The sequence below is a fragment of the Seriola aureovittata genome, chromosome 15 (genome assembly GCF_021018895.1).
Source record: "Seriola aureovittata isolate HTS-2021-v1 ecotype China chromosome 15, ASM2101889v1, whole genome shotgun sequence".
Classification (NCBI taxonomy): Eukaryota; Metazoa; Chordata; class Actinopteri; order Carangiformes; family Carangidae; genus Seriola; species Seriola aureovittata.
Genome location: NC_079378.1, coordinates 22,470,373 through 22,483,434, shown reverse-complemented (window position 1 = coordinate 22,483,434; position 13,062 = coordinate 22,470,373). Strand labels below are relative to the sequence as shown.

Sequence of the window (13,062 nt, the reverse complement as noted above, 5' to 3'; positions counted from 1 at the left end):
AAAGAGGGAATAACTGTGCAGATTCATAGCAGTGCACAAAGTGTGTTGGGCACATTCATTCACACAGCCTGCATGTGGAACACAAGTTGGAAGGAAATACATAGATATCCTTGGCACCCTCTGTTTTTGCACACAGGCTGCCTCTAATTTATTTTGAAAGGACAGACAGAACAACTGCAGAAGGCACATTTATCCTTGATAGAGCAGTCTGTCTCTTTTTTTATTGTTGATGAGGAGAGGAGTGAAGTACTGATGTGTCTAGTCTTTGACAGAGAGGCTATTCAGTTCTGCCTCTTCAAATTCAGAGTATTTAAGGACAGAAGTAAATATCCTTTTCTGTAGCAGGGATAAGATACAGCCCGCAGTTTGCTCAATACACAATCACACACATTCTGTGTCAAATCTGATTAAGACAATCATGACAACAAAAACAAAACGGATAAAAACTATAAGCAGGGTGATGTATGTAAGTAGTAACTTCTGAATGCTATTGTAAATGCAATTTAACACCATCTTTATTCCTAAATAATAGACCCTATGGCACATCAATGCAAATATAGACATTGCTTGTTTAAGAAGTAAAAGCCTTTAAAATCATGTGTAAAACTTATACAGCATTCAGCTACATAGTGAATGTAGTGTTCTATTATGATGAAGTTGTACAAGATGCATTGTGTTGTTAGTCATCTGTAAGGCAGCTATTTCTTAAAATACAGTCTTTTCTTATGTTTCAAAGCCAGACCACTGCCACTCAGCAGTGCTACACAAACCTTCATCATATCATCACTTTGCAAATATAAAGATAAACTTTAAGTATTTCAATAGGGACACTTGTTTTTATTATATTGTTTGCAGAATCATTGATTGCATAAACAGTTTCTATTTCATTTTAATCAGTCTTTATTAGTTACATCTATTATGAATCAGAAGTGCAAATACTTGGCTCATTTCCTGTGTAAACAAAACAGATTCTGGTTGAAATTTCGCTGGAAGAGACTCGTTTCTTTGAAACTGACTACAGACGTTTCGTCTGATTCTCGCAAAGAAGCTCAGCAGGTTTAAACAAACTCACTTAGCTATAAAGCTGTGTCAGGACCTCACTTATCACTTTTCTCACCAGTGTTGTGGTTATTGTCTATGTGTGTATGGGGTAAGACCAACCCACTCAAAAGTCAGTATAGTGACATAAAAACTGTTTATTAAGTTTCCCTTTGGTTCCATGTTAAGTCCAACTTGTCACCACATCCACACAGTATTGAGCTCAGCAGCTCACTGGAAGTGTTTTTGTTGAAGTGCTGTCTAACTTCCAATCAATGCAGAAGAGAAAAGACGGCTCTAAATGTCAGCGATTGCCTTTTAACTCCATGCTGCAGATGGTCAACATTATGCACTGCATAAATTGTCATTACACTTAAACTTTTGCAGCACTCTTCTCTTCAGTGTAGTCCAGCCACATCTGGAGACAACTTTATATCCATATGTCTGTTACTGCAGCTCTTCCTCCTTGTGTAGTATACATGTCTCTATATACGATATACAAATGACTTTGTTCATCTTGATTTTGTTGGAGGGCAAACGCTGCTTGCTCCATTGCTAATGAGTCCATGTATTCTCTGAGCCAGTTATCCATACGGTAACAGTCCTTTTTCTGTGTTTTCCAACTCATTAAGATCCTATCCTATTCACTGCCAAAAATTCAGGTGTAATGAGGCACTGTATTTGCTTTTGTTACACCCACAAGTTCTCTTCCAAGTGAACATGTAACCAGGCAATAAGGAATCTGTACATTTACCCTTAATGACAGGCAATTAATTATATCCAACCAAAACCTCATTACATCAGGACAAAGCCATAACATGTGCATGAGTGTACCAACTTCCAGCTAGCGATGCACCTGTCTGATACTGTCTGATTCATTTTCTTTATTCAACGTGGTGCCAAATGAGCTCTGTGTAAAATTATAGATTGGATTATTTTAGACCTCACACCATTTGAGACTTGTGTTGTAGTTTTCAAACTACCCATTGAGCTGTGGTTAGGTGTTCACCCATGTCATGTTCCCAACACATTTGAAGCGAGTCAGTGGCAGCATCTTGTTCAGAGACAAAGTTCATGATCAGTATTGTTCATATGCTCTTTTACTCCTTTTGGCAGCATATGATTTAAGAGTAGATTAGAGTAAATATTGTAAGTGTTGTGCACCTATCAAAGCAGATTGTTTTTCAGTTCATCAAATGGTTGATAAGTTTAGATAAGTATTGTGAGTGCTGCATCTGCTGTGATCATTAATTGCAGTGTAATAATAATAAATTGAAGTGGCTGTTGATAAAGTTTGGTATTGAGGATGAAGGCTGGTCAGATATAGATTTAGAGTAATAAACATGTAATAAACATGCAGAGAGTCATTTATTACTGGGGATAATTGCTTATTGACAGTAACACAAAGCCTTTGGTTATACTTCCCCCTGTATACCACAGTTGCTATAGTGAAGAGTTTTTGGTAAGGTATATATTGTAAATGAGAGATTCATAATATATTCAGCTGCCTACTTGGCAGAGAAACTGCACCATAGATGAAAATATTCTGGTAGTAACAGAACCAGTCACAAAAGGGTTATGAATAGCTCTGTAAGGTGAAGACTCAGGCCTTCTGCTCTTGTAGGCTGTTGTATTTCATTCACACATTAACAGTGCTGCAGCAGCATTAATCAGTATTTTAGCTGCGAGTGCTACTACAGAAGCCAAACTTCAGAAATGAACCAGGTCAAAGTTTCAGTGCCCCACAGGATGGAGTCGGTCGGCTCACTTTTCCCTGCGTGTGCAGTTGTACTGCAGTCACTATAGATAATAACAAGAAGCATGCAAGTGTTTTCTCTGCGTGCCATTTTAGAAGTCATCTGATTTCAGGCTGACTCTTAATTAAACAATTTAACCCTTTCATGACCACACATGACTCAGTGTTGCCTTTTTAATACATAAAATACATCATTTGTCAGGTGAGAGTCTGTAACCAGCAAATGTTTTTATTATTTCTTCTACTACTAAAAATTATTTACACTTAAGAACACTTAAGACTTAATCCAGGTTGTCATCAGTTTATATTTTATTTGATCCACAAATCAATTAAAGGTGTAATTGTTCAGATTGTAACTGCTTAATTAGGTAGGATGGAGAGCTGTATGTATTTACTTATATTCTTTTGTTCTTCTTTGTAACTTTTACACAGATTAAAGTACAGTAGGATATTTAGGAATAAATGCCTTAAAACCCTCTGTGTGTGTGTGTGTGTGTGTGTGTGTGCGTGTGTGTGTGTGTGTGTGTGTGTGTGTGTGTGTATATATATATATATATATATATATATATATATATTACATACATCAAGTCTGAAACCTGAAAAGGTTTTTAGTAAGACTTAATGCTGATGCAAAACAAGATAATGCACTCTACTACAGCAATAATACAATGTAAAGGAATTATGTTGTAACTGTATTCACTTTTATTCACTGCTGTGTTGGATGTGGCCTGTAAGAGCAATGATTATGTATCTGTATTGTATTAAGTTGTCCTTGGTTACAGTTAGGTTTACTTATGAGACTTGGGGTTAACCTAAAACATGAATTCATAAGGGTTATTTCAGACAATGCCAGCACATTTGGATAATGAAAAAATAGTTACTGTAACCGCTAGTTAGCAGTAGTTACCGAAACAATCATTTGAATACAAGTTATGTAATTCAAAACAACGGATCAGTGCCCTGTGACCAGCGTGATGCCTGGCTGTCTGAGTGCAGCACATAATCGTGTCTAAAAGTGTGAAACCAATATCTATGAAGGGAAGAGGCCTATAATAAAATCTGTAGGGTACTCATGAACAAAACCTTTCATACAGTGAAACACATAATGCCACTGGGGACCGGCCATGGTCAGTAAGATGATGGTGGTGTTCCTGTGCTAATTGCTTATCTGTGCTGCTTATGATCTGGTTTCACAGTTAACCGTTGTCCCCACCCTCCCTTTGCATTGCGTGCACAGATGTTTCCGAGCAAGACGCAGGTGTAATGTAGTGCTTCTCACACTCCAGCAGGAAGGAGAAGCCTGACTGCTGCAGCTCTGCCGTTACACACAGACCAAACTCTGCTACTTGCACCTTAATACTTGTCCTTCGCATGTGTAGCAGCTTTTGAAATCCTTACAAGGCAGGTTGTTCTTCGGAGATCGTGATGTTTTGAACCAGACAACTTTTGTGTTAAGTTATGTTGACACTATAATGCAACCATGGGCCTTTATATGCTTTCCAGACCCAATTTTCTCTCAGAGTCCAATTTAAATACATGCTTTCTGATTATTGATGAAGCCCATAGTGGTAACTTAATTGTGGAATAACAGTTCAGCCTGTATACCGCTGCAGTGTTACCTCAGATAAATGTAGTCAAAACAATTTCTAATCAAGTTTTTTTTTGAAAATCATTTGTCGACCCGTATGAAGTCACTGCTTCTTACGGCTTGCTAACTTGTTGTTGTGATCCAGCTCTGCTCCAGCTGACGCCACACAATGCTCTGTTTTGACAGTCCCCAGCCTACCCCAACCCTCACCACACACCATCACAAATAACTCCACAAATCTCCCAGCTTATCCCTAGCCAGGCGAAAGACCACCGCTTCGCCACAACCACGGGTAATCACTTGTTCAGGCTCAGCGCATCTGCACTTGAGTTAAGATATCCCCTGAATTGTAATGGATTAATTGGTTGAATATACAGAGGGACAGCTTGCCAACTCAGCCTGAATGAAATAGGACTAAACGGCATGAAAATGAGCAGTCCATGTTCGCACAGATTACTTGAAATGTCTACAAGGATAGATAAAGGACCGAGATTGCCAGCTGAAATGGGAATGTCTGCCTTAAGGCATTGTGTGTGTGTGTTTTGTGGTAGTTAGTGTTTGTGTGCATGCATGTGTCTAGGTAGACATGGGTCAGTTGGTGCTTAGCTGATAAGCAGCAGTGGTAGCTACCGGTGGAGTGTAATGCTCCTGCTTTAACACTTAATAACCCCGCCAGTGATTTACTGCCTGTGAGGCTTTTTCCTGTGTGTTTTGTTCTCTCTATAAAAGCCAGACAGTGTTTATAGAAAGGCAAAGCACACACACACCCCCAGCACTCACCAATAATGAGGATTAAGGTGGTGAGACCACATTTACTAGCATTACTTTTTTTCCTATTTGTGTTTCCAACATGTTGTTCATGGTGATATTGAAAGTACCAGAAGCATAAGTATGCAGTTCTTTGCAGAAACAAACAGTTGTCCCAATTTTTTAGGGGCTGCTCAGCACAGGTTTACTCTGAGATGCTAAGTGGATCTTGAAGCAGCAACTCTGCAAACTGTAACACTCCTCCCCCCCTTGTCTTGCAGGCTGACTTGACAGGGATCAAATGGAAGAAGTTTGTGTGGCAGGGTCCCACCTCTGCACCCATCCTCTTCCCGGTGACGGAGGAGGATCCCATCCTATGCAGCTTCAGCCGCTGCCTGAAGGCCGACGTGCTAAGTGTATGGCGGCGAAGTCAGCGGCAGGGCCGGAGGGAGCTTTGGCTCTTCTGGTGGGGGGACGACCCTAACTTCGCAGATCTCATACACCACGAGCTTGCAGGTGGGGCACCCTTGGCATACACATAAGGGCATGTAATTTTGAAAAGAAATGCATGTTTTATTAAGCTGTGCGGGTACATCCTCTTTATGCTGCTCCCTCAGTACATGAAGGTCAGAGGTCAGGGTAAGCTACAGAACAACATCCAGGGTGCTTGTAGAGATTCAGTGATTGAGTTCAGGGGAACAGGATCTCTGACGCAAAGCTGGTTCTGCTCCTCGAAGAACAGTTAATTTACCCCCCTGCAGCAAGATAGTTAGGCAGATAGTCAGCCAAGTAAGTTTTTCCAGTTGGTTGGGAAAATTAAGAGACAGAGAGGAAGACAGAGAGAGAAAGGTTCGCTATTCTATTTTTCTTAGTCACTACTCAGAGAATATGTTCTCGACTCCACCAATGCACCTTTTGTTGGATCCACTCAAGGTTATATAGCTAAAAGAATGATGGCGATAAAAGATAACGTGAAGTGTAGAGAGCTCACAGCTTTTGTAACAAAGGCACTTTAACATAGATCTCTTTGTCAAGATATGTTATTGGCTGTACAGTGAATAAAGATACAGATTCCACTGCTTGATTGTCAGGTAGGCACAGGGAGTGAGGACCTCAGGGAAGTCTTAAAATCTGTGTAATCTGATACCTCCCTAATGCTCCCCCTCACCCTCCTCTGACTGATGAGCTAGCCAGCAAGGCTGGTAGTGCCAACACCTGCAGGGAAACTCCCTCTCCCTGGACACACTGGGCATCACACTGTCTTATTATTGGATGTGTGTCTGAGAGAGGATTATTATATCCAAGTGTCCGCTTCCCTACAGCAGATGAATCAGCACCTTGCATTTTATTTTGGCAGAAAGTAGAACAAGCGGGCTAAAGTCACATGTCACCATTCTGCAGAGGATGAACAGGAAAGGAGGTATAAGAAACTGAGTTCAGTCCTATCATAACTTCAGCAAGAAACACAGCGTGCAGGAGCAGCCATGCAGAAACGAAGCAAATGCATCCACCCCCCACTTTCTTCTTTTCCCTCTTCAGTAACAGTGACATTAGTGGTGGGAGATGGGAAAAGGCCATCTTTATTCATGCTCTCTGCCATGTAGATTGAACTTTGGAATCTGAGCCAAGCACAGCCCGTCTGTGACCCTCCTTCATTATGGGACATTGTGTCTGAAGGGGACTCAAAATGGGAGCTGAAGGCTACGATGGGCAGCTCATTCAGGCCTAACGGGTCCCCGTAATAACCTGAAGCGTCTGGCTCGGGCCCTCTAATGGAGTGTGCTACATTTCAAGTAGGAGGGGGTGGTATGGAGAATCTATATTTGGGAATTGTTGGAGTCACTGCTGTGTTTCTACACAGGCTTTGGGGAGATTAAGCATGTGTTTAAGGAGATAAAAATTAGATAATTGAATATTGACCAGTAAATCTGTACCATATTTCCTTCCAGGTGTACCAACACAAAATGATGAATCGTGTTTTTGCAGGACTCTGGGCTGGTCTTGTTTTAGATGTTGTGTTACCTGAATTTTTAATAAAACACCATGGTGCAGTGCATCTCTTCCTCCCTGTCCCTGCGGACAGTCACAGAGACTTGCATCCTGAGCACCTGATGAGATATTTCACATTCCCCACCACCCATGTTCCTCAAGTGTTTTACACCCTGACTCAGCTGTGTCTCAGTGTGAATGGTTCCAAGATGGGTGATGTTATAATCTGTGTTTCCTGTTTTGGAAGCCGTTGCACTGTACTCTTGAGTGGAAGATGCCTTCAACTCTCTGAGCCTTTCCCCCTTCTGTAGCTGCTGCGGGGCTCTGCCAGCGAAATGAAGCAGGGCAGCCTCTCTAGATGGATGTAAAGTCAGCCGGAGGGCTGCTTTCTCTCCTCCTCCCTCCCCTAACCTCTGATCTGCAGCTGCTGATCACTCTGTTCAGGATGGTGTGTCCTGAGACCTGATAATACAGCTGAGACAGGGATGGAAGAATGTCAGGATCTCTGTCCAGATGGCTTTACCTGTATCTCTCAACCTGTGTGTCTGGCCTCTTCTCAAGATATTTAGTGCAGTGCACTTCTGAGTCCTCCTTGGAAGGCCCCAGATTCCAGCTGGTTTTAACTCTGACTGTTTAACCGGGAACAAGTGGGAAGGTGAATGTTGATAGAGTAGACAATGAAAAGTTTTCTGGGTCCTGAGCACCAGGGTTGAAGAGCACTGCTCTGGCACTGTGTGTGTGTGTGTGTGTGTGTGTGTGTGTGTGTGTGTGTCTGTGTGTCTGTGTGTCTGTGTGTCTGTGTGTCTGTGTGTCTGTGTGTCTGTGTGTCTGTGTGTCCGTGTGTGTGTGTGTGTGTCCGTGTGTGTCCGTGTGTCCCAAGGATGATGACTGACAGCCGGCTCTGTTTCTGGACTCTCCTGGGCGCTCTGCCTGTGGAGGTGCGAATCGACAAATAACAGGTAGCATTGGCAGGGCAGACTGTGGCAGGATCAGCCCAACCCGTGCACTGAACTGGAATGTCACAACTGATGTCGCCTTTTAACCACCACTCTCTTTTTTGCCACCAGTTCGATGTAATTTTTTTTGCCTTTGGTCCTTGGCTGTCTTGGGAATTGTAGAAAGTGTTCTTTTCTTTCTGTGTTTTCAGCTTCTTTTTAGTCTTTAGTGCAATGTTGGCGGTAAACATGAAAATCCGGTCTTTCCTTTCATTTTCGGCAGCTGAAATAGCGCTTGCTCGTCCCCCCCCACCACCCTCTTCCATCCTCATTAGATTAGTGGCCTGTGAAAGTCTTTTAATTTTGAGCAAGTGCCATTTCTGTATACCAGTGTGCCAGTAATCCCTTCTCTCCAGGGAGATCAGGGGAGAAGGAGTGAGCAAGAGAGATGAGAGTAGTGAAGGGCGGAAAACTTGAGGGATCTTTTAACGTCTGACACTTAATCACCATTGAAGAAATGTAAGGGTAACAAACCACCAAGCCCCTTTTCTACGCTGTTGGACAACCCGCCTTACTTGCAACACAACGGGAAAACCAATTCTAATCTTCCCCTGGCCATGCACAGAAATTATTCCCAACAAGAGAATGCTGTTGCTGAATTAAATGGCTTGCCTCCCCCCTCCCAGTGGTTGACTATAGGCACGTATTCTTATGCAAATCCTATACTCTCCTCGTCGCCCTCCCCTCAAAAGCTGGTGGAGTCTCCTGACCAGGGGCATCTAAAGCAAAAGATAAATGGCGGCCTTTTCCTCCTCTCAAAGACCCACTGATCTTTTTTTTTTTGCATAGAAATTAAGAATAGATGTCTGTATGTGAGTGTAATTGCTCTCTGGTACATTTCTTCTAAATTCTTACTAGTGTGCCCTGGTCCCTTTCCCCTGCACTGCAAGTCCCATCGGGGCTTTCAACTGCACCACGTTCCCCTTCCCCTCGTAGGCCTTTCCTAGCTCACTGTTCCCTCAGCTGCATGTGACTCATGTGGTGGGCTACACGTTGTATTATTAGCTGTTAATGGCAAGGTTAAAAGGGAGATTGGTCATCAGCAGTTCAGAACAGGTTATCAGCCATCTCCACCGTGGTCCCTGGAGCTCACACATCTATTCTTTAATGGGTGCTGGGTCAGATCTCTAGAGAATGACGGAGAAAAGAGGTGGGGGAGGGATGAGGAGAGGATTGCATTTAAAATGTCCATCGCCGCCACTGGTTGATGATGAACACATTGTCTGGGTTCATCCGGTGACTGACTGAAGAAAAGCTCAATTTAGCAGCATTTGTGTTTTCACAGTAATCTCCTGAGCATAGTTTTTGCTGGTATTCAGTAACGTTTGGAATTTTTCTAGCTCTGCCATTTTCACGGGAATGTTTTTTGTTCTTGTTTGACCACTTTCTTCCATGCCTATTTGAATCAAAGGTGAAGAAAAAAACAACCCTTCTTTGCACCTCCGGGCAAAATATCTAGTTCCAAAGGGCATATATCAGTAGTCTGTGAACGTTGTGCTGGCTGAAAGTTTCACTTTTTTACAGGCCAACCTATTTTTTTTCCCCCTCTTCTTCTAAGAAAAAAATCTCAACTTCAAAATTATTGAACTGCCCTTATATCTGTGAGAGAGGCTCTGTGTGAAGCACTACCTGCAGAATACAGGTCCTAATAAGTTTGTTGACAACAAATATCCATAAACAGAGAAGGATGTTATTGATGGTCAGATGGTGAACAAAAAAAAAAAACTGCGCAGGCAAAACCAGCTTATCTGCATTTTGGGACTTTTACACATTTTTGTGGCACAAGCTCGATCATCAGCGAACATGTAGTGAGAGCGGACAGATCTGTTTCCTGCTCTTCACACACTCATAATACTCTTCCTGCCTTCTCCAATACAGGAAACGCTCTATGGATCTAAAATTAAACTCTTGCAGATTAAACTGTTACAAATGAATTCAGTCAAATTTTAGAAATGCAAACAGATCTTTCCCACATGTGACTTGTTTAAAGTCAATGACAAGGAGCCTTTTAAATAACTCAATAAGTGATTTATTGGTTGTGTGGCATGCTGATGTAGTGCACATGGTAGACTTCAAGCTCATTTCCTGGTAATCTAAGTTAGACAGCTGTGATTTTAAATAATCAATTGTATTAAGTTCTATAAATCATGTTTATTTGATCGGTGCTGCTCCCTGGTGCTTGGTTCCATTGGCCCGCAGAACATCAATACTACTGTTTTTTTTCCCCAGTCGCCTATTTCAACAAAAGAAAGATCGTAGGACCATATTTTCCTATAACAGAGGCAAAATGTCAAACCATCTGTTATATGGATATCTGACTATGCACTTGCAGTCTTATTTTAATGACTGCAATGGCATATTTGCTCTCTTGGATTGTGACAGGAGCGATGACACACAAAAATTACTGTGATACAAATTCAGCCCTGCAATGATGTAAGGCCCATTGTAAGCACTGTAGCCCAGTGGGTGCCCCAGGCAAGGATTCAGAAAGGAGAAATGCCACTCACTCTTTAGAGTTTCCAAATGTTATTGACTTGGACAGCCTGTGAAAGTCAAACTGAATCTACACACTTAAGCTGTAAACATGGGAACTTTAAAGTGGAGAGGGAAAAGTCCACTATGTGAACTCCGGGCTTAAACAATTAAGAAACTGATTTGCAATATGTTATTGGTGTTTGTCTTTAACTGATCTCAGCCAATGGCATGTTCTCATTTCACTTCTATTTGATCACTTCCAAACAACCGTTGAAATGCCCAGTTTTGGTGCAGGTTTGTTGGGAATACACACATTGCTGTGGATGTGCATCAAAGATAATTAGTCAGTGATACACACGGCTAAGCTTGGCTTTGGATTTGTGATGCTTTCTCTTTTTTCCCCTTCAAAAATGGTTCTGAACTTCAGTCTGCAACACAGAGAATGATGAATAGATAAACCCAGACCAGCTCTTAGGAGGAAAAAGTAGAGGAGGCCGATGGCTTTTGTGCTTGGGGATCAATTTTCCAGGGCTAATCTCCTGCCTGTGAACCACCCTCCGCTTTCCTTTTTTCCTCCTGCTCCATCTCCCTCTCTCGTGCTCTCTGATGGATCTCCATTGGCTGGCACAGTGCAGGAACTCGGCCATGCATACAGCTCTGGCCCATGGGTGCAGTCTCCCTCTCTTCTCTATCTATCTCTCTTTTCCTTCTCTGCTCAAGAAATATTCATTAATTAGTAATGGAGACTTTACAGAGAACTGCTGGTTCTCTCTCTCTCTCTCTCTCCCTCTCCCTCCTTGCAGATAAGGAGGAAGTGGAGGAGAGGAGAAAACCTTCTGGCCAGGCTTGGTAGAATCCCCTTGAGCTCAGTCGATCACAAGGCATTAATCCTGCTGTTTAATGACCGACTGCTGCTCTAATTGCTTACACACAGAAGACCAGGAGGGGGGTGAGGGGTGGGGTGGGTGGGGTGGTGGCAGACTTTTTCCAAATTTTATATGGACCCCAGAAACACCCACATGGCATTTTGTGACTTTGAGTGTTGAGGTGCGTTTTTGAGATTAGCACAGGACTGATGCTGCACCGTAGCTTGATGTTAGAGGAAAGGCGTTTTGTGTGCGCTTTTGTGTGCATTTGTGTCTATGAAGATGTTTCCTTGCTGGAGGTAGATGTGAGTATTCTTAATAGAGCTGCTGTGCACCCGCCTAAGAGCTCTTATAAAGGTCAGCTCATATGGGCCTGCTACACATGAGGCAGAGACATGAAAGTGTCCTAACCATCAGCTGAGCACATAAATCTTTGTCTAAATGAGGCCACTCATCTTTTGCCCCATGCACTGTCCACCGCACTCCGTGGCCCACCCTTCTTGCACATACTGTATGCTCACAGACACACATTTGATTCACAGATGTACTAGAAAGATTCATCTTTTAAACAACCATTGACACGTGTTCATTATAATTACCTACTATACTTTAAAATTGCATGTGTGCACAAAAACGTACAGCAGGAACTGAAACAGGAAAACCTGCAATATGCACATCTACAACAGTTTAACAGTAATAATCTAAACTTTCACTGCAACTAAAACAATTAGTCAAATGACAGAAAATTAATCAGCAAGTATTCTGATCATCGATCAGTTTTTCAGTCAGATTCTGAAACATCTGCTTTGTCAAGTCGTGAAGGTGTGAGATTTTGATGCTTCATGTTAGTAAACTGAATATCTTTGGTGTTTCGACTGTGGGAAAACACAAGCAATTTGAAAACATCTCCTATGGATCTGAGAGATTGTAACGCGCAGTTTTCATTATTTACATGTCATATCGTAGATAAAATGATCAGTCAGTTAATCAAGAAAATAACTGGCAGATTAAGCAGTAATGAAAACAATAAAATTGTTCAATCTCTCAACTTATTTATTTATTGACATTTTACAGTTTGACCATGACCCCTGACCTCTCTGTGATGAATGAATAACAGTCTTTGAGACAGATCAAGAGTCCCATTGTTTGAGTTATCCCTCACTGCAGTAGGCTGTATTTGCAGAATATCTTTAACTTTCACTTAAACTAAAAAGTGTCAATTTAAAAGGGACCTTCTGATATGCTTCATTTTTAGATGCTGGATATTTTTTGAAGAGGAGTGAGTATAGAAAGCCAATGGGTTTCACACAAGGACGCAAAGACAAGTGCAACAAGAAAAGCAAAACTGTTGTGTAGATTAGATTTAAGTTTTTTTCTTTTTAATTATCTTTGTTTATTTCTTGGTTTCTCTTCCTACCCAGTCAGGAGTTGTTTCCCTGTCGCTGTAGCAGGTGGAGTGCATAGACATTTATCATGGCGATTCCTCCTCTAAAAGTTGCATGTCCCATCTGACCCAGAGACACTGTCCTGCTGGGTTAGTTGTGAAAATTAGTTTTAAAATGTTGCATTGCAATTTTCATTGAGTGAGTGTCACATTGTTTACATTGG

The 13,062-nt window shown here is 41.9% G+C and overlaps 1 protein-coding gene across 1 annotated transcript in view; it reads left to right on the top strand.

Moving 5' to 3' along the window:
- med13a (mediator complex subunit 13a) overlaps positions 1-13,062 on the top strand; it is a 73,955-nt gene that overhangs the window by 3,214 nt on the left and 57,679 nt on the right. The window contains exon 2 of the mRNA XM_056397052.1: positions 5,411-5,645. Coding sequence (XP_056253027.1) covers positions 5,411-5,645 — 235 coding nt within the window. The remainder of the gene's footprint in view (positions 1-5,410; positions 5,646-13,062) is intronic.